Source organism: Colossoma macropomum, unplaced genomic scaffold (assembly GCF_904425465.1).
Source record: "Colossoma macropomum unplaced genomic scaffold, Colossoma_macropomum, whole genome shotgun sequence".
In the NCBI taxonomy this organism is placed as follows: Eukaryota; Metazoa; Chordata; class Actinopteri; order Characiformes; family Serrasalmidae; genus Colossoma; species Colossoma macropomum.
The window spans coordinates 23,315,014-23,338,100 of record NW_023494784.1 but is presented as its reverse complement, the minus strand read 5'-3'; the positions used below and the strand labels follow the sequence as shown (position 1 = coordinate 23,338,100).

The following is a 23,087-nucleotide window of genomic DNA, read 5'->3' as shown; positions in this document are numbered from 1 at the left end:
TTAGGAATGGTCAGTAAACTTCATAAGATAATCATGCCTACCATTTTTCTTATGACACTGGGTAAGCTGCTTAAAATAAAGAAACAGGAAAATACATTTTATCCATGTTATAATGTCTTAAAAATAAAATGTGCAGTTTATACTTCCTTATTGAAATGGAGTCTGGCTTAAAACTGAATGCAGTGATGCCATTTGTAAATCAGTTTTTTTATAAATCAGAAGTTTATTTGTTTATTTAATTATTTAAATACCACAATACATGCCTCACACTACAAACATAATAGAAGTGTACTGAAAATACATGGCATACAAGTTTCAAAGAAAGATCTTTCATTTTGTTGAAGAATGTATCTGTTTAAAACAGAAATGGTTTAAACTTACAAAGGTTGTACAATGTTTTGCTCTGAAACTTGGACGGTTATAACCACCTGATTTTTCTACTTGTGATAAAAAAAAAACAAAACATCATTTTTATGTTCTGAACTTTGTGACTGAGAACATTTTAGAGCCTAGAAATCAAGAAGACCTGATTCCCAGTCCAGAAACGCCCACTGCCTGTGCTCCAACACACTTCATCCCACTTATCGGTTAATTATCAAGCTCTTCCTGAGCAGAAGTGGGTGTGTTAGAGCCAGGAAAACACTAAAGCATGCAGGGCAGGACTGCTCCTCCAGGGCTGGGAACCTGTGTACGACGGCAAACGACAGCACCCTAAACAGCTGACTTAATCGGGCTAATGAAGAACATAAGTTCATTTTGGACTGGTTTCTCTTATTCCCTCTGCTGGGGTAGCAGTAGTGCCCGCTGCCCAGCCTGCCCTCAGCAGTGCTGCTGAATAGCGTTGTAAATGGAGGAAGCCCCGCCCAGACTATGTGCAGTGCTGACGTGCGTCGGTGCCTCACGTGACTCCTGTGGAATGTTAACAATGCAGTAAGTGTCCAACTTTGTACTGCATTTCTAAATCTGCCGAGAGGAGCAAGAAGAAAATGGAGGACGGGCTCAGCACATTTAAAGTGTGCTTTTTATGAGACGAATCAGCTCTTCGGCACTCAAGTAACCGATGTTGAAAGTCCACAACTCCACTTTATTCCCTGTACAGGATTTACATCTCTTTCACATGGTAAGTACCTCAAAAGCTTTGTCACTTTTCAAGAGGTTGGAAAAGGAAAGCGAGTGAAGACGAAATGTTCGTGTTAGTTTTTTCTCCGTCGTGTTTTTGTGTGTGTGTGTGTAGATTTGGCATTAGAGCTGTGGTCGGTCTGTGAGCGCAGCAGGCTGTAGTTTCTCCCTCAGCTGGAATGTCGAGCTGCTTCAGCGGATCTGCGCTCCTCTCGCTCCATTCGGCCACAGAGCTCAGACTGCAGGCTTCAGGAACAGGCCTTTAACCAGCTCTCTCTCCGCTCAGACCTCTGCACTACCTGCAGTGTTGGAGAACCACTTTAGTTGTAATTAAAAGCCGTTTGTGATTTTTTCTGATTTAATGATAATTCAATGCTTTCACGCCTCTGTATATCAGCTGCCAAAGAGTTTGAGATTTTTCACTTCAGTTTGGCAGTAATAGACTCAGTTTAGTGAAGTTTGTTGTAGTTGTACTACTGTATATGTAGGGAATTGTGAAATACTTGTCCCTCCATCTGAAGTAAAGTTTTTGAGAGTTGTGGTTTTACTCAATGCTTGTGTTTCATGTATTTCTTAAACTTATTAACTAAATATGTCATAAAGGGTGTAATAAATGAACTGCTTAACAGTTAAAATCAGGTTAGGGGTTGCTACTAAAATGGGGCTGTATGTTGAAACCCTAAACCATATTAGGTGTAGAACAGACATTATTATTGTTATTAGTGTTATTATTATTATTATTATTATTATTAACAATAATAATAACAACAACAATAATAATGTTTTAAAATAATAATGCTACATACTTTATGCCTAATAAAGTCCAGGTTTGGGGGTCTTATTTGCAATCCCCCAACTAACAGTGTAGCATAATAACAATAATAATAATAGTAATAATGGTGTTATTATCACAGCATTTTCTGGGAATGCAGAGTCCTCCATAAAGAGTGTTTCATGTGTGGAGGGTCTCATTTGTGCTACTTAAGGCGATTACATGCTGAACTGTATTAACAAATGAGTAATGGCGTGTAAATACTGTGTTATTCTTTAATAAACACTTCGTGGTGTGCTTACAATATTATAGCACTTTATAGCACAACCCAGTGCACCTCAGTATTACTTTATTCTGGATGGAATTTGTCTGCCTTACCTAGTGAAACTAATGTAATACTGTTATTTCCACTTTCTACCAGTTATTTGTTGTGCAGGCTGTTTCAGCCCTTGTTGTTTTCCACATTGGTTTAGATTCAGCTTAAGTGTAGGATATATTTCTCATGGTGAATTTCATGGCTTTGGGTGCTGACTGATGTTACCACTGAGTAAATGGTAGCTCTTGTGCAAAGTGAGTCTTCCTGTGCTCACTGCCCAGAGAAACATGATTAGTAAAACGACATAGAGTAATGTTTTTAGTCTTTGTTTTGTGAAAATACGTCGTGAGGTCTTACAGTAATATATTAATATTCTCAAAAAGGGAGAGTTTTTTCCAGCAAGTAAATATTGCCCTTGTTGTAAAACAGAGTTTTTAGGTGGACTGGGATTTGATGAGCCTTTTTCAGTGAATTGTGGTCATTTGATTGTAGTCCTTGTATTTGTTTGAAGTTCTCACCTCAGCTCCGTCTTGTTTTGAATTGATTGAGTTGCATTATATAGAGTTGTACATAGCTTGTATTATTGAATGGCACACCTGATTCTACATGGCTTGTCTTCGTATCCATTAAAGTGGTCAAGAGATGGTCAACGTTGATATTATACCTTTTGTATATTTCTGGTGACGCCTGAGGATCTTAACATCATCTCAGTCATGAGAATGATCATGATGATGAGAGCCAGGTTGAGGCCTGAGTTTTTTCAGACTGGTATGCCTGTTTGTGGCTATCCAGCAGCCACTTTTTGAAGGCTGCAAGCAATGTTATGTTTTGGAGAATAAAATGATATCATTTATTGATTCCAGATGGAAAAACATGAGTTTTCAAGACGTTTTTCAAGACACCAAGACGTTTTTGACATTTTTTAAAGGTCTCGGTTACACAACTTGAAATAAGTTACTAGACGTTACTAGAAGATGGTGCTTTGTGAGTTTGATACTTTTGAAGAGAATAACTTTGTCACACCTGATGAGATTATTTGGATCTTGTTGTAACTCGGATACATTTGAGATCATGTATACTGTACATGCTTCATAAAGCTCTCTTTGAGCTTTGGTTCATTACTATACATACAGCCATATGGACATTTTGGCACCCCAGGTTAAATGACACTTACGCACACTTAAATGCACACTTACTGTTTATTTGTTGAATGTGACATTTTGGGAAAAATATTAAAAATGTAACCCGTGCACATTTTGCAGAATTTGTTCTTTGTAAAGGATTAACTTACTTTCACTCAGCAAAACATGTCATTTGACTGGGGGAGTGTTCAAACTTTTGCTTGCGGCTGCACTTAGCTTACAATGACTTGAAAGGATTGGTCACAGCTTTATGGGAGCAACTCAGCAATCTTGAGTGAAGTATACTGGACTACTTTTGTGTGTCAAAGCAGTGAAGCATTCAACTACAGATGGTGTATATGTGATCATATATGACAAGTCCAGAAGGAGAATGCATTCAAATCAGCTAGTCGTGGTGAGCGATGTACACAACTAAGTATGATCAGCAAGGTTTTATGATTCTAGTACATTTAGTGATTTATGGCATAGTTTTCACGGTCACAGTTGAAGTCAATTAATTGTCAATTCAACTTCAGTTATAGCTTTGTGAGGAGACATGCTGATGCAGTGAATTACTCACTACAGTCTCAGTCATCAAGATGAATGTCTGGGACAAACTGCCGCATGCCACAGAAGATAATGTCTTGGTATTTAAAAAATAAAGTGAAGTGAATGGTTGTTCACTTCCTTGTGATTGAGATTTCTCTGAAATGTGTTTATTTATTGGTTTATTTTGGGATGCTGGTCTTGTGATGAAATGGTATGGGTTTTCATGTTGTTACTTGTGGAATGGAATGTTTTGTATTTTTACCCAGTCCTGGAAGCATCACAAGAATGGGAGCTTAGGATAAAGATCCTGGAGATTGAGCAACGTGCTTGCATCGTGGAGCAAAGCACCACCATCATGCTTGTTTCAAAACCTGTTTGTGCTTACACTGTTCTGCATTTTTGTTATCAGTTAACCAGACTTTTTACCAAAGGTCTGATGCACAACAAACACATTTGCTATTTTTAACAGAATCAGCAACAGATTACACCTAGTTTTTCAGTATAAAGTGATTAACACTAATTTAAGATGAAGGTTAGACCAAGGCTAGGCAATATATATGTGATAATGAAATACTGTAATATTGTTTTTCAGTTTTGAGTGATATTTTTAGCAGTGTATTTGACAGATAATGTCCATTATGTCTGTGATATAAAGCCATCTCTGTTGCCAAGCATTTTTTATTTATTTGCTATTCTTTTTTGTACACATGGTATTAAAGATCTAACATTTAACTGTAACGTATATCATTTAATGGTTGCTTCAGATTGTGTGAAAAGAACACTTTAAAATCCCTAAAACTAAATAAACACCTTTTCTCTCTGGAAATACTTAATGTTCCTCCTTAAAGGTGTAATTTTAAGAGAAGCAATGCCAAGTTTTTAGGACATTATTTTAGCAAAATGTAGTAGTGCTCTGGACATAAGGGTTCATTAACTGTATTATTGCTAACTGAAATATTATAAACATCAGACAATATAATATTGTATTTTTATTAGTACTGTTCAGATTGGACTTTAAAGGTGCAGTCCGGTGGAGACACTAATTTGAAAGGGAGCAGGCAAGGTGGAACTGATTTTACTGATAGTTGATATAATCAAAAGGATATGTCATTAGAATGATGCCTTGCCAAATAAAACATAGTTATGTCACAGATTATGTCTGTTTTGTTATGCACCGTCTGGATGATATATTCTGTTCAGGCACTGTTTGTTTTACAATTTTTTATTGTCTTGCTGTCCGTCATGCTAAAGACTAGTTTCTGTAAGCCTCTAAATGTCCACCAATTACTAATCCTTTTATAATATTGATCTGTATGATTAGTGTAGCTGTTTTGTGTCATGTTATGCCTGCTTGTGTTTTACAGACATGATTCGATTATGAATAATCAATGTAGTTTATCTCTTTTGGCATGAAGCTCTGCTTGCGTCAGAAAGACATGTGCCTTTCCCCCTCATCCTCCTATCCTCCGCCTCAGGAGAGTAGCAATGCAGTGCTGGAATGCACAAAATGTTCTTTGAAATAACCAGTGCAGAGGTGCTAATTTCTGACCAGTCTCGGGTATTTTGCACAATGAAAGGAGTAAAGTGTTGAATTTACTTTCAAGTGTGAACAGTTTTGTCTTTCAGTGTGAAAATGATATAATTTTGATATGTAATCAAGTAAATTCAAAGGATCACATGTAGGGATGGAGGAGAACTGTACTGTACCACACATCCTGAGCCTTTATCTCACCTATATTTACCTGCTCTTCCTCCACAGGCAAAGATGCAAACCAGGACAGAATGGAACCAGCCCTCTTGTATGACCCCTTTCATGTTGTGGGAGGAAGGGGAGTGTGACCCCTAAAAGGGGGCGATGTGATCCAGTAGGAGGCAGAGCTGGACAAAGAAGATCTGCTACAAATTTCCAAAAGAGTCCCAATCTCCTCTCAGATCTACCCCACTGCAGAGCCTTATCTATTTAGGTCAGACCCATTCATAGCTGAGCTTTGTGTGTGTGTTTGTGTTTGCTGTGTGTTTTTGTAGGGGTCTTTGATTTTATTATTTTTGCTCATACACTTGAGATGTGTAAGTGAGTACATGTGGAGTAAATTTGCCGTTGTGCAGTATTGGGGATTGCTTGTGAGTCAGTGTTAGCAGCCCAGTTGATCAGGTTAGATCCACTCATGAGGCCAAAAACCTTCCCCGCTGCCCCGTATGTGGGCAACACGCGTCAGCGCCTGCAAGAGATCAAGGAGGGACTGAAGCAGCCAGCTAAGCTTGTGAGCCAGGCACTACATGGGGGGAGTTCTCGAGGAGAAGGGGGCAGAGGTGGGGACTGTAAAAGTAAAGATCAAGCTGGAAGACAGCAGCAACTCCGACAGCCACAGAAGTTCAACAACTACCAGAACGCCCTGCGAGAAATCCGCAAATCTTTGATGCCTTTCGCCAATGAGTCTGGTCCGGCATCAAGCTCAGCACACCCCAGCGGAGATGTCAACAGACAGATGCTGCAGGAGCTGGTCAAAGCTGGATGTGATCAAGTAAGATGTGTGCGTGTGTGCATGTGTGATTGTTTTTATTAAAAATGTATTGAATTTGTAGGAAAAGCAGAGGAAAACACTAACCACCATATGATCTGGACTGAAACCAATACTTAGATCCAATTTTTGACTCAAAGGTCAAGATTTGATTCTATTTTCTATGTTGTAGGTGTTAAAAATGTCTTGCTTCTGCAGAACTCTATGAATTTGCACCAGCCCTCTGACAAAGTAACTAAATTTTTGGCACCAGAAAACTCAACTGTGGTTGTTGTTTTAGCGCATTCCTCCAGGTAAAAAGTCACCAAACACTATTAAATGACAAATAAGCACAAGAATGTAAACTAAAATGCTGTGATGTGTCAATTTTTATAATTATTACTTTTATAATTAGTTGGCTAAGAAGACATGAGCCAGTCTGGAAGCTAGCGCTAATGCTATGAGTTTTTATGCTGGCAGTCACAGAACAAAAATTTTTGTTTAGATTTTCACACTTGACAGAAAACAGTATGAGCTTTGCTTGATTTTGCACATGATGTAAATTAGTAAATGTAAATTGGATATTTTTGCGAGTGTGTAGGCGCAGAACAGTGCAGCATGTTGTTTCATAGCAGCCAAGCAAGATAGCAAATTAGCCAAATTTGACGCTATAAAGTGGTTATGGTTGTTCCAGCTGTCTCTCAGCAAGGTGGGAAATTAGCTAGAACTAGAACTGTATGTTCTGCTGGTTTCTGTTTGGTTCAGTTCTTGTTTTTGATTGTGTGATGGAAAAACACCCAAAACAAGCCTTAAGAATCGCAATCCGTAGAATTCATCAGTGACTTCTAGGAAAACAGCTCAGTTATTTGAGCATATAGTATGAGTGCATATAGTAAGCCCCTCCCCACTCCCCTCCTACTTTACTCTGATTATGTTTACCCAGATGCCTAGTTTGAATTGTTGATGGTGGTTTCGACAGTAAATGAGAGACCCTCGGAGGAAAACGGGACAAATTCATAATATAGGTTTAAATTTCATTCAATTGATTTTTTACTATTGTCGATATCGCTACATGTGTATGACTTCATGTCCTGACAGCCCATAAAAACAAAAATGTGTGTGTGTGTGCGCGCTGTTTCTGTCTTTCAGATGTCACACAGCGGAACGAACATTCATTTAGTTCCAGTTGCTCTGTTTTTTTTAGTTTAAATGTGTTGTTAATGTATGTGGCAAGAAAACCATTTGTGTCAACAGGTGGTGTCTGTGGACTGTTTTAAGCATATGCAGTATGTGCTATAGCAGCACACATATAGACACTATAATATTAGCAGTGTACTGTACAGTACTATGGGTAGACAAAATAATGAGCCTGCATCCCCTTGAAGTGACAAAATCAAAGTGTTTCTTCTTGTTATGTTAATAGTAATATAAACATGAGTGTTTCTGTTGACGAAGACATTTTGAAAACAGTATTTTAAGTTTTTTACATTTTTGTAGAAGATTATAAAACATATAACTAGCAGTGCCCCGATATGGAAACTTTGGGCTGAGGTTGATATCTGAAACATTGTATGTATTCTCATATATAACATTTAAAATATTTACAATTTGGGACTTCCATCTTCTTGATTATCATTACAGAGAAATAGAGCATATTTCTTTAGTGTGTCAAAAGCAGTAAAATTTATAAAATTCAGAAATTTTGTGCAACAGCCCAGTGTAGCCTGAACATTCTGGTCACATTCTGGAAATATTGGTCACATCTAAACATCTGTACAATGCAGATGTTGTTTTTTTTTTTACATTCGTCTGCCAGTAGAGAACAGAATGATCTAATATATAATGATCTAATACACATTTTCAAAGCTGGATGAGGTTTTAATATGGAGAGGGCCTTCAACCCACATTGTTCCCTACCATTTGATATTATGTTTTTTTGATGAAGGCTTGTAGTAGCGGCATTTCTGGAACAGTAGACACTTACTTCTTAAGAATGTATTATTTTATATTGACTAGCATTCACATTCTTCATGTCTGCCTATAGTATGTTGAAATCACAACCTCTCAAAAGGCCTTTGAAATCGGACATGAGTACAGTGCTGTGAACTCTTCTTAGTTTAATTTGTAACATACAGTGGACATTCAACACAATGAATCTGCTCTTTGCCAAGTTTGAATCTGTTACATAATATTGACTACAGAAATGTTGAAATGGCAGTCGGATTTCACAATCTACCTGGCATTTCTTTTCTTTGGGAGTTTTGTGGAACATCTCCACCCCAGAGACAAGAGGAGGATAAGGAATGTTTCCGACAGGAAGTGAAGCCAATCACCTTTCCCCTTGAAAAGCAAAAACGTTTGGGCATATGTGCTTTTGCTTATTGTGAGTATTGAACTAAATAATGAGGCACCACCAGTTAAACCACCACTATTTATGTACAGTAAGGATGTTGTGGCACTTTATATATAGTAAAAGAGTTTGTGTTTAGTAGTAAGTTTAGATTTGAGGGCCTAGACATTTGCCCTGGCCCGTATTTGTTCTTCAGGAGTTTATGTTGTGCTTCATACTGTATTACAGACTTTCTGAAACAGGCCTGTGAGCAGATCGCTATGGCATTGCTTAGCACTGAGGCCGTATGTCTAAAGTGGCGCTACAGGCCTGAGAGCAGCCCTGTGATTGTGAGGCATGTGAGGAATGCTGTGCTCAAGCCCATGCACAACACCACTGAGAAATCCACCACCGCACAGTGGAATTATGAGGCCTAGCCTGAGGGAGCCAAGTTGCCTCTGTGACAGGCTTTATGACATGGCTAAATGGAGACTGGAATGGGTCTTTTTCATTCTCCAAGATTTAAAACATACTATCAGATGGCTTGTAGTCTGAAGTCAGACTTGATTTGGATGAAGACGTCTGGATATATTCTGTCCTTAGCTGCAGTCTTATTTTTATGTCTTACCATGGTGCTTATCGTCCAGATGCAGAACTTTCTTTGAATTTTGAAATCTAATGTTTGAATTTTATTTAACTCCTCATATGTTATGTTATAAATAAGATAAACAATACTTAAAGCTTTCATCTTTGAGAGAGGAGAAAATCAAGCTCCACTCTTGCTATAGATCTGAAAAAATCCACAGGTGTTTCTGTCCATCCTTCCACTGTGAGAGGACAACACTAGTCTGAAAGGACTATAGAAGCTATTACTTAGAAAAAGAAAAAGATGAAAAAGAAAGAATAATTGCAAATTAAACAAAGAAGCTGCTGGAGTTCTCAGGACAATGAACTGCCCACGCTGGAGTCCAGACTTCATCACTGAATGTGTTTGCGATTACTTGGATCTTGAGAAACAGAATCCAGCCAACTTCTCAGACTGAACTTCGGGGTTGTGGAAAAATGCAGCAATATAGAAAAAGGCTAGATACACTAAGTACTGAAAAAATGATATTGTGTTAAGTGGTTGAGGCTTTTTTGTATTTTTCTATTAAATATGTAGTACTGTGCAAAAGTATTGGGCACCTGAGAAAATTACAGTGAAAAAGATGTTTATCTGGGCAGCAGGCATTCATTTACTCAGAAAACACTAACATTAGAAAATATACAAATAACATTAATAAATAATACAAATAGTAGTGATTTTATGCATGTCATTTGATCAATTTGATTGTTTAACCCTTTCCAACCCTCTCCTCTTTGCAGCCCTGTATTATCTGTTGTAATTGTCCAATACCTGATTCAACTAATCAGTATTTCATTAGGTTAAATCTAGTGTGCTAGTGATGAATTTAAACAAATCCATGTGATGGCTGAGGATGTCCAGTGGACATCTGGAGAAATCTTGTGAACTAGTGTGAAAGAGTTATCAACTACTTTTTTCAAAATAAGAAATTCTCATTACTTGTTATTGTATTTCTGTTTACTTGTTTCTATTCTAATTATATATTGTGGTTTTACTGGCAAAAACACATTATTGCCAAGATAAATGGTTTTAAACAGTATAATTAGGTGCCAAGGACTTTTGCACAGCACTCTGTGTTCTCTGCTTTTTCCCTGAAGGTGAAAAAGCAGTGGTCAGTTTTCGGACATTCTAAGTTTTGTGTAGGTTTTTAGAAGCTGATTTATAGACACTGTTATGTGTTTGGTGGTCACTCAGAAGGCTCTGGCATGGTGTTACTTCATAGAGACAGCTGAGAGAATTCTTTATTGGGAAAGCTGGAGACTGACTGGCTTATACGTCCTCCCTGCGTGTGGGTAAGGATGAATTGGGACAGTCTGGACACACACAGGAAGTATCTCCATTCAATAGCGGCTGGGTGGAACAGTTTCCCCAGTGGGCGTGGCACATAGCCGCCTGGGACAGCACACTCTCTGTGACTGTGTATGTCTTTCTTTTGTCCCTGTATTTGTAATGGTCAGCCTTTTATGTAATGTTTCCATACTTCAGGCACCTATCAAGCCCTCTGTCTGTTATGTTTTTAAGCTTAACCTCTTTAATCCTAGGCCCATCATAAGTGATTAACCTTACGGCCTATTATTTAGTAACTCCTATAAATTGTTTACTATGATACCATGAATCAAATGTGTAAGTTGTTTTAAGAGCAAGGAACTGAGAGTTTAAGTGGGTAATGATAGTTTCCCCATATAATATTGATACTACAGACCTATCAGCCAAATGCAGAGCATACATTCAACAAGCTTCGCTGTTATTAGTGATAATCATTATTATGTAAAGACTCAGCCGTGGTGTGTGACTTGGTATTTTTAGTTTTCTCTTTTACTGGAGCATATGGACTTCTATTTTTTACGGCACATTCCAGGAAAGTAATGGCTGCCTGTGCTGCCCCGGGTCCTTTCCTGGGCTCCTTTGGCCTGATCTTTATCACGGCTCCTTGCTCCATGAGTTACACAGCGATGAAGCGGTGAGTTACATAATCACCTTTAAGGAGGAAATGTTTTGCTGGGGGAGGAGGGGGGGGGGTTAAATGAGGAGATGAAGAGCACTTTAAACCCCATCCTTCTTTTGACTCTCTGCCAGATGTAGATGAGTTACAACATGTTTGCTCTGTTTATATATTTTTTGAATTATGAGGCATGAAGAGCTGCTTTGGCCATGTGCATGGCATTTGTTTGTCTGTTTGAATGTCTGTTTGTCTGTTTTGCTGAAATACAGCTTTAAGATCAAGAGCAGTTTAATGTGAAATGGTTCATTGTGTCTCTCATTTATTTAGAGTGGTGGTGATAGGAACCAGGGGTCATAATGTCTACAGGGCAGATACTGTCATTTTACTATTTTACCTTTACGGTTCAGAATGATCAGTTTTATATGTAATGTTAATAATAGCAAAATAAGGGTAAATCTGAAAAAAAAAAAAACGTTCTTTTGGGACTATTTTTGCCTTTCAGTGCCTTTCAAAAATTACATTTTAGGCTGAAAGCTTCACTATCATGAAACAGTTACTCTGACATCAAGCATTATATGCGTAACTCTTTAATGAAGTAGCTGTAAGAGGCATTAAATGCTTCAGATGCCTGGTTCCTATCACTACCGCTGTGAACAATTCTGACTGGATGAGAACAGAACAGATCATTTTACATCAAGCCACTCTGAATGACTTTGTTTACATCAATATTTCCACTTACAGTTGAATCAGCTGTAATTTTTCATTACATGCATTTTGGTACAAAGCCATTTGACTATTGTCAGTAAAGTTCCAGTGTACAGAAGCATAAGCAGAGCAGATGTAAAGTCAAAGCCTCCAAGCACTTGCAAATAATGACTTTCCCATAATTGATGTTTACTGTGAAGTGGCATGTGACAATAAATTGTTTTGCTTATTTTTGTTTCCACTTTCGACAATGTCTGTCTTTCAGTACATCCATTTGCACACATCTCTGAGGGTCCTCCATATGGCTTTCATTTTCACATGCTATGGAGGAATGTGATTCAGAATCAGGTCAAAGTGAAAGCTCATATAAGAAAACAGGCTTTAACACTGACTCACGGCAGCGTATCCAACAATAGTTATGTCACTCCAGCCATGGAGACAGTTTGTTTTTATAAATATTCACTCAAGTTGAGAGGACTGCTCGCCCCGGTCAGGAATGCGCATGTGTGACTGTCATTGCAGTACGAGATGGCTGACTAAATGTCTGCTGTTGCAATGAGACGTGTGGCGGTGACTATTATGACTGGAATATGAATGTGAATGTGGATATTTTGGGCACAGCCCATATGAGAATATGTGGTACAGAAAGAAATAAAGCAAGAATAAACAAGGCAAGTTGAATTGACAGATGTAGTACTGTGCGAAAGTCAGAGACTGTCCTTTTTGTTTATTCAATTTCCAGTCAAAATCAGCACTGAGTACAAGTTATTAAATTTTCTGTGTGATAAAAAAGCAGGAGACATACGTTTAACAGAAAATTACACAGAACCTAACTAAATATATCAAATCTATCAGTATTTTATTTGTCCACTCTTTACTTTAGTGCACCTACGGCCCTTTTATCGCTTCCATCCTTCCACTCTTAAAACCAACGAGTTCTAGCAAGGTGAAAATGAAAATAACTTCTAAGACTGAACTTTGGAGGTGTGGAAAAATATCCATGCAGATTTTTTTTGAAAAAACGAAAGCGAGTCTCCTGAATGTAAAAAGTAAAAAAATGTAAATTATATTTAGTTATTTAGACTTCTATGTAACCGCGACCCAGAAGAATAAGCGGTTTAGATGATGGATGGATGGATGGATGGATGGACTTCTATGTAATTTTCTGTTAAATGTATGTTTTATTCTTTTTTCTGATTCAGAAAAGTTAATGTCTGTTTACGGCCGTTTTGACTGGAAATGAAATAAGTGAGATAGTGATCTCTGACTTTTGCGCAGTACTGTCTAAGTACAGATTTTCACATAGCTGGAATTTTTCCTTCTTGGCTTTTGGAATGTCCTGAACATCTGTCGCCATGACAGCAGAGGTCAGGACTGTAACTCTCTTGGTCAAACCAGATCCAACCTCTGTTTAAGGGTTGAGTGTGTGTTTTTGTATGGCGCCTTTAAATCTCAAGAGGGAACTAGAAGGCACACCGCCTTTGAGTAGGCAACCCTGGAATTTAATCCATAACCCCTGAAGTTTTCAGAACAATAGAGATGGACAGACAAGAGTATTTCCCTCATATATGTGTGTGTGTGAGAGAGAGAGAGAGAGAGGGAGGGAGGGAGTGTGAGCTGTGTGTGTGCCTGGAGAATCTACCACAAGTGTGAATCACACACATACACACGAACACACACACACACACACAAACAAGAGGTGTTCTTGATCAGTAACTCAGTCACACTGAGGGAATGTGTGGAATTTTTGTGGCTGTGGCACATGTTTCAGTTTGAACTGTGTGCCTTGTGTGCCCACATTTGCTCTGGCTGCCAGTTCATTTCTACACTTACCTTCTTGTAATCCCTCCAAGACAACCACTGGACCTTTGAAGCTGTTTAAAGTTAGATTCACATGTTGTTATGGAAAGGCTGTCAATGCACAGTATCATAAGCATCAAAAACTAAAAAATATATATATTTTTTCTGTGGCATTCCATGTGCAATATCTTTTCTGGCCACAAGAGGCAGTGTGAGGTAAAAAACTTGATTTGTCTTGGTAGAATGAGGTTTAGGCAGAATGTCTTCTGAATGAGGTCATATGCCATTTGGGGGATTTCCTCATATAGGTGTGGGTCGCAGAGTTGTTTTTTATTTAGAGCACTTAAGTTACAGATTATGACAGGGTATACTTCATTCCTGTCTTCATTCTAAATAAAGCTCTCAAGTTGCTTGGTTTTTGGTGCACGTCTGTCGGGAGGATAGTGAATAGTGAAAGAATAGTGCGTTTATATATGTTACAGTTTGAACCCAGGTTTCTAGGCCTCTTTATGCAAAATGTATTACTATGTATTTGTTGTAGTGTTGCCTGCTGGGCTGAAAGCACAATATGTTCTATGAGGAGCTAGCTTTTGTTTGTGTGCTGGCACAGGAAGGAGCTGGTCCATGACCTGCAGAGGAAGCAGGTGCATGGAATGTTATCTTTACAATTACCTGCTGTGTGTGTGAATATGTGTGTGTGTGCTCTATGCCTGGTTGGGGGAGTGGGAGGTGTAGCTCTGTTTAACTAAATACATGCCCACTGAAGTTCTAAATGCCTGACATAGAAAAAAAGAAGTAAAACAAAAATACGATTTCAACATTTCAGTCCCCATGGTTTCCCTGTGCATCCTTTCAACTTCTGTTTTTTCCATTGTGAAACAGGAAATGGCGATACGGGCACTGAAACAAACTGGCAGTCGTAACATAGAGGCAGCATTGGAGTATATCAGTAAGATGGGCTACCTAGACCCTCGCAATGAGCAGATTGTACGCGTCATCAAACAGACCTCCCCAGGTCAGTCAAGTGCATTCTGTGCTACTGTGCTATAGACAAATAAGACTAGTTTTTCAGTTAAGCACATTAAGCATGTTTTGTGATATAAATAGCTATTCATTGCTAAATAACATGTTTATTCCGCCATTGCAGGTAAAGGTGGCATGCCCAATTCAATAGACCACAGACCACCGATGGAGCCCTCCAATGAAGGAGCAATGCCTCCTTACCACCAGATGGGAACACCGCTGTATGAGGGAGCTGGCTATGGGGCAGAGGGGGAGATGGCACGTCCCTACATGGGCGGTCCACCTGTCATGAATTTCATGATGCCGCCCACCAGCTCTGCACAGGGTCCTGCAATGGGGAACCCCATGGGTCGTCCTCCCAGCATGGGTGCCTATCCTTCGGGCATGACTTCTCAAAATGCCCAAGGTACACCCATGTACCCCTCTGGCCCTGCCCAGCAGAAAGGGTATGCAGGGGGCATGGATCAGGCCATAATGGGCTACAGTGTGCCTGGTCCACCCATGCAGCTTCAGTCCCAGTCACCAGGAGGGCCCAGCCCTCATTATGACTACAGACCTCATATAATGGAGCCAAGCAGCTATAGTATCAAACGGAGTGCTTCCTTCCAGAACAAGATGCCCCCTCTGGCACCAGACAACTACGTCAATATGCAAGGCAAAGGGGCAATGGGCCAAAATGGTGGCGGCTTCCCTCCTAACCTTTACTTACCTCCCCACTCACACCCCCGTCAGGCCAGCCCAACCTCACACCAGGTCCACATGATGTCACGCTCCCCCGGAGCAGCTGCAGCAGCTATGGGTGCTGAGTTCTCAGATATCCCCCAAGGTCTTCTTACGCCTTCCAGGGCCAGCCTCAACCTTGACCTATACGACCACCACTGGGCAGGAGCTCAGGGCCCAGAGGCAGCGCCTCCAGCCAGGCAACCACAGGGGCCCTTCAGGGGGGAGGTACGTGTCCCCAGCAGGACCAACTCTTTCAACAACCACCAAAAGGTCAATGTAAGACAGGCCATGCCTGCTGCTACCAGTGTAGCTGGCAAACAGGAGGCTGGCATGGGCCCACCAAACACCATCACTGCAGTGACGTCTCCACCGATCCAGCAGCCTGTTAAGAGCATGAGAGTAATGAGACCAGAGCCCAAGACTGCAGTTGGCCCGTGCCACCCAGGCTGGCTAACTGCACAAGCCCAGGATGCTCCTGAGACTCATGGGTACTTGCCTGATGAAAGCTTTACCTTGGAACACACCCAAGAGCTCCGGTGTCCACCACCACCATACCCCAAAACACTGCTCCTGTCTGGAGCCACAGCAGGACCAGAAACAGCACCTTTGGAAGGTGGGGCTATACCCGCAGCTTCAGACCACAGTGCCCCAGGCAGGCCCGCCCCGAATGCTGCAACAGTAAAGCAAGAAGAGCCTCTCACCAAAGACAAATCTAAGCCAGGAAAAGGAGAGAAAGCTGTGAAAGATAAGAAGCAGATTCAGACCTCACCAGTACCGGTGCGGAAGAATGCCCGTGATGAGGAGAAGAGAGAGTCACGCATCAAGAGCTATTCTCCTTTTGCCTTCAAGTTTTACATGGAGCAGCATGTAGAAAATGTTATGAAGACCTACCAACAGAAGCTCAATCGCAGGCTGCAGCTGGAGCAGGAGATGTCCAAGGTAAGAGATTCTTTACCTGCTCAACCGTGAAATATCTGAAACCACTGATCTGCAATTCTAACTTAAGGCAAATCCCAAATCAATAAATGAATACAAAATTAGTGTTAAATTAAATTAGCATATTAATTGCCTTATTTTTTTTCCCTGTTCTTGCATTCTCTTACACCATTTGCTTTCTTATCTTTTTTATTAGGCTGGTCTATCTGAAGCAGAGCAGGAGCAGATGAGAAAGATGCTGAACCAGAAAGAGTCCAACTACAACCGACTGCGCCGTGCCAAGATGGACAAGTCTATGTTTGTGAAAATTAAAACACTTGGAATTGGAGCCTTTGGTGAGGTATGTCTGACCCGTAAGGTGGACACAGGAGCTTTGTATGCCATGAAGACTCTCAGAAAGAAAGACGTCCTGAACCGCAACCAGGTGGCTCATGTTAAAGCAGAACGAGATATTTTAGCAGAGGCTGATAACGAGTGGGTGGTCCGGCTGTACTACTCATTTCAGGACCGGGACAGCTTGTATTTCGTTATGGAATACATTCCTGGGGGAGACATGATGAGCCTGCTGATCCGTATGGGGGTTTTTCCTGAGCCGCTAGCCAGGTTCTATGTGGCTGAGCTCACGCTAGCCATTGAGAGCGTGCATAAGATGGGCTTTATCCATAGAGACATCAAGCCTGACAACATCCTCATTGACCTGGATGGACATATCAAGCTGACTGATTTCGGCTTGTGCACAGGGTTCCGTTGGACACACAACTCAAAGTATTACCAGAAAGGTGAGAAAGATAAATGGTAGTTTATACCTAGGGTAGATACCTTTTGTGTAATCAGGCTGCAGTAATTAAGAACTGATCAGTCAGATTTTAGATGTGTTTTAGAATCCTACAAAGAAGCGGATCTTTTTTCTTTCATTTAACTTTTTTTTGTCTCATTCTACTTCAATAGGGAACCATATTCGGCAGGATAGTATGGAACCAAGTGACTTCTGGGATGATGTGTCAAACTGTCGCTGTGGTGATCGGTTGATAACACTGGAACAGCGGGCAGCCCGTCAGCATCAGCGTTGCCTTGCACATTCTCTGGTGGGCACTCCCAACTACATTGCACCTGAAGTGCTACTGCGGAAAGGTACCAGAAATATTGCTTTTTACATTGTGTCTACTTTAGTGTCTCCAGCATTTCTCTATCTATATAATGTCATGTTATATGTATGCAGGATACACCCAGCTATGTGACTGGTGGAGTGTGGGAGTGATTCTGTTTGAGATGCTGGTGGGCCAACCCCCCTTCCTTGCTCCAACCCCTACAGAGACACAAATCAAGGTCAGCAAAATTTCACAGAATAAAAACACATCTTGAAAGAAACCAAGTATATATTGGAATGCATTGCAATTCTCTTGCCTAAATTTCAAGACTGTATCAGTGTTGTGTTATTTTAGCCATTAGTTGTGTAATGCTGGTCATCAAAGCACAAATGTTGTTAGGGATGAAGATCTTGGTTAAGCTATACACTCACCGAGCCCTGTATTAGGAACACTATGTTAACACTTTGTAGGGTCTCCCTTTGCTCTCAAAACAGCCTTAATTCTTCACAGCATTTTTTCCACCAGATTTTAGAAACATTTTTCTGAGATTCTGGTCCATGTTGACATAATTTTTTCAGGTGCACTTTCATGCTGCAAATCTCCTGTTCTACCACAAGTTTGTCAAGAAAACATTCCCCACACCATTACACCACCTCCACCATTCCCCACACCATTCCACCACCTCCACCATTCCCCACACCAAAACACCACCTCCACCAGCCTTTTGTTGAGCTTATGCCCACTGCAGCCTCAAGTTTTCTGTTCTTGGCTGACAGAAGTCTTCTGCTGTTGTAGTCCATCTACCTAAAGGTTTGACGTGTTGTGTATTCTGAGATGCTTTTCTGCTCACTACTACATTTGTACAGAGTTATCGGAGTTACCATAGTCTTTTCTGTCAGCTCAAACCAGTCTGGCTGTTCTCTGTTGACCTCTCTCATGTACAAGGCCTTTCCCTCTAAACTCCCACTCATTGGATGTAATTTCTTTATTACTCTACAGACTGTTGTGTGATGGTTAATGTGAACATTACCTGAAGCTGCAGTACCGTATTTGCATGATTTTATGCACTGCATTGGTATCACATGATTGGCTGCCCTAGAAACATTGCTGAAGGCCTGGAGATTAGCTATGCACTGTTGAAGTGCTATATAACCTACACTACATTCTTAGACTAATCTCATTATACTGTTTGTGAAAAATGTGCAATATGATTTCTTACCATGCTTTTAGTTAGTAAAGATCTATTCTTGGGGCAGCTGCAGTGCTGCTGCAGTAGATCTTGATTGGGCCTTACACAGCAACTGCATCTGATTTGTCTGCTGTCCAAGGGACACTCAGAGCAGGATTGCAGAATAGAACTGCAGGCACTTACTCAAGCCTGGACTTCAGGGATTAGACAGTAGAGCACAGATTTTCTGTAATTTTGTTTTAACATGACATTGTCTCTTTATTCTCAGGTGATCAATTGGGAGAGCACGCTGCAGGTTCCCCCGCAAGTGAAACTCAGTCCCGAGGCTGTTGACATCATCGGACGTCTCTGCTGCTCGGCGGAGGAGCGTCTGGGGGGTAATGGTGCTGGAGAGATCAAGGCCCACCCTTTCTTTGTCCAGGTGGACTTCTCCAGTAACCTTCGCACTCAGCTCGCTCCTTACCGGCCTAAGATCACCCACCCAATGGATACTTCCAACTTTGACCCTGTGGAGGAGGAGGGAGCTCCGGGGGCATGGAGTGACAGTGGAGACAGCACTCGCGCTTGGGATACCCTCTGCTCTCCAAACGGCAAACACCCTGAACATGCCTTCTATGAGTTCACCTTCCGCAGGTTCTTCGATGATAACGGCTGTCCGTTCCGCTATCCTAAACCCCCTGAAGAGATACAGGGACCCCCGGGCAGTAGTGCGGCAAGCAGCGTGGGCCCTGAAGAGGAGGAGGAGGAAGATGAGGAGGACGAAGAAGAAGAACAAGGAGAGGGCTGTGAGCCTGTGTATGTGTAGATGTGGAGAGAGGGTCCACATGCTGCTTTAGCATTACCCAGTGTAGACTTCAATAGATAACACACAGGCCATTGTGCTTTTTCTCCATGGTGTGCATTTATGGTGTGGATGAAAAGAAGAGATGACAAAAACACCAGACGAAATGCATTTTATTACTCTAACACAATCCTGCAGGATCTTTTACTTGTTCAAGGATTTATGCTTCTAACTGAAACTGCAATCTGGGACCAAGAAAGCACGTCACATAGTCTAGGGACATGGATTAATGAATCTGATTCTACAGATAGCAGAGACATGCCATCTGTGGATATCAGTCAAAGCACTCCATTCTTATGGTCTACTGTGTCCCATTCCTTGATTCTTCAGCCCTATGTGTGGGCTGAGACAGCTCCAGTGTGGCATAGGATGCTAACGCTTCCTCCTTGTCTCTGAGCCTGGTGATGCCAACACAGCCATTCCTAATTCCAGAGGAGCAACTGTGATCATGTCACTGGAAACAGTACAAGGCTGAAATTGCGATGGTTGTGTGTTATTAGGTTGATAATTATTAACTCATATGACCAGACAGTTTCAACAAAATCCAACTACCCTGCTTAATCTAAAACCATATGAGCCCACATATTTATAGATATAGTTCCTGTTGTCATGTTTAGCCATGTCAACACAAAAGCCTAGGAGATCTAATAAAAAGTCTCTATGGAGCCTTCCTAATAACAAAAGCAACAATATACATGCATTAAAATAAGATATGGCTCAGGTTATTTCCCTCTTTGTTGTGAGGAAAACTAAAAAGTACAGAAATATCTTGATTCAGAAATGATTTTCTGATGCCTCCTAGTGGTTTCAAAACCACAGTTACAATGAAACACTGACGCTTGATGCTTTTGAACGTCCATCAGCAGAATTGGTGCCATCAGATGTTCTTAAGGCACAAAATCCTAAAGTTAGAAAAGCAATGAAATTCATAGGGTAATACATTAATATTGTAACAGATCATAAAATGTTCTCAGCAGAGAACCAATCAAAGAGTTTTTTTCAGCTGTTTGCTATATGTTTGTGCTATATATTCAAATATGGATGCTTTTATCTGCATCTCACACTTTTCTCAGATATTGGTTCTGAACTCAGTTCTGTCTCTGTCTCCAGTTACCTTTAAAAGTAATAACTGCTTTTCACATCCAGCATGTATTAGTACTAAGCATCAAAGAATCTGGGCCTGTCCTGTTGCTTAATATCAGCACCTGGGCATGTTCTGCATGCCAGCTTAAATACTTTTCATCAAGTTATTTGCTTTATGGTTCAAGGTAATGTATTTAGTTGAATAAGGAGGTCTTAAGAATCAGGGGATTTATTGTTCACCTTTCTGGGAATATGTCTACCCAAAAAAGTAACCTATTCAACATATGAAATGTTGAATATTCAACAGTAACCTATTTAACATGTGAAATGATGTTGGCAACCTCGGCGAAATTTGAAGTCACTGCACCATCGTAACACATATCCACACACATACACTACACAGTATTATACACAGGCAGTCTTTGACTGAAGTACGAACAGTATCTTATCAGGCAGTAATGGAAAGGGTAATGGACAACAGTGAAACAAAGTGGCAGAGGAAATAAAGAAATGTATGTGATGGTATGACTATGTGCAATACAGAAAATACATAATATAGTTTTCTAATCACACAGATAGCCTGTTCCACTTTAATACTGAGATACACTACATAAAAGTAAATATATATCAGTTTATGTATTTTCAGTATAGTTAACTGACCCAATGCTGCTCATTGTTATTGATGTTACAAAGTACATTATCCTCATACTTTCATATATGCTTTTTCATTTTTTTCTACTCTTTTTTTTTTTTTTAAAGTGTGGTATTGGTTGACAGTGTAATTGTTGTGGGATGTGACAAACTGTGTGCCTTCTAATGAATGTGTGGGTGTGTCCACCACATGCTGATCAGTATTGAGGATGAGATGGAAACGTGCCTTCTGCCTTCACTCAGGCTGGTCCTGAATGTTTGGGAGAGGGCATTTAGAAGAGAGTGAGGAAATGAACGAGATAATAAGATTGGAATGAAAATGAGTTATGAAATGAGTTTTTCACATGTTGAAGGAGTTGTAAGAGGATGAGGAGAGGGTGATGATTAACAAATTTAAGTGCTTGTTTTTAATCTTGTGTAAGATAATGAGGTGGTGGCCATATTGAATTGTATTAATAATGTCCATTTGATTTGATCAGTGATAAACCAATTTGCAGTGAGTAACTGTACAAAACGTTCTATATACCAGCATTAACTTTTATGCTAATTGACAATCGTTGATATACTTAACCGTCTAATTTGTTCAGACCAAGGAGTTACATCAACCATCCTTTACGGTATCTGATACACTGACTGGAAGAACCCAAGTCTACAATCCATGATGGCCTCTTATATATTGTCAAGAGTATATTTAAGTACAAATCTTAGTGACAATTTACAACAAATTGTCTTCTATGTGTTATTTAATATTGACATCATACCTTTGGTTCAAGTGAAACTAATTTGTGGACTTTGAAAACTGAAGTGCTTTGTAGAGCTTGACAGCAAATGTGGCAGATGTTCTGCTTGCCCATATTCATCAGGATGGACCACTCAGTGAAGAATTTAGCGTTTTAGGAGACAGTCCTCATAGAGTCAGTTTTAGAGGTCATGTGTGAGTGTTTGTGTGATGTTTTGGATGGATTTTCTGTACTTTACTTTTGAAAGTGCTGGCTGACAATCTTCGATTGACTATTATGTAATCTGATAATGGGACTTTTTCTTTTGTGTGCCTTTTTTTGTATTTCAGTGCTTGAGTGGGGTGGGACTTCTTTATGACTTCTGTGATCTTCCTTAATGTATTATATAATACAGTTACTATTGGATATATATAAATATATATTTATACAGATATACATATTTTTTGTATCTATTATTTTTCATTTTTCTGAGCTAACTTTTGAACTTCCGTGTCTACAGTATTACAGACAATAAACATTTGGATTCATATCTTTTTTTTACATATATGTATGAACCAAGAATTTGTTAAAAATGCTTTCACTGTTCTCACGTGTAAATGTATATGTCTAAATTAAATTAAATAAATCATCCGGTTGTTTTCATTATTGCTTAATATGAGCTTACCCATAAGAACTTACCTTTGCAAATGGATTCTTCTGGAATGGAGGGTTTACATCAATGTTCTGGTATCAGTTTTCACCTGTGCTCCATTTAAACCATCAAAATAAAGACACATGGTAGATGCAGATTTCAGGGGAGAGCGAGCGTAGATTATAGAGCACCTCATTAGTTATTAATAATGCTATAGAACCTTTCATACATAGAAATGAGTTTGATGAAAGTGTGCAAATATTAATGAAAGGAAAAGAAAAAAGGCAAAACTACTTGAAAGCTAAGGTGAACACAATAAGAGTTGAAAGTACTTGCTTTTAAATAAATGTCTATTGATAGTAGATTTTAGATGTGTCTCATTTATTGCTCCAGCTGTTTGACTCAA

At 40.0% G+C, this 23,087-nt stretch overlaps 1 protein-coding gene across 1 annotated transcript; it reads left to right on the top strand.

Moving 5' to 3' along the window:
- Positions 1–673: 673 nt before the first annotated feature.
- lats2 (large tumor suppressor kinase 2) lies at positions 674–22,685 on the top strand. Its single transcript, XM_036559000.1, has 8 exons — positions 674–1,120; positions 5,637–6,399; positions 14,659–14,791; positions 14,924–16,461; positions 16,655–17,237; positions 17,407–17,589; positions 17,678–17,784; positions 19,004–22,685. Exons 2-8 carry the CDS (start codon positions 6,043–6,045, stop codon positions 19,538–19,540), a joined length of 3,438 nt encoding a protein of 1,145 aa, XP_036414893.1. The 5' UTR covers positions 674–1,120; positions 5,637–6,042; the 3' UTR covers positions 19,541–22,685.
- Positions 22,686–23,087: the final 402 nt, after the last annotated feature.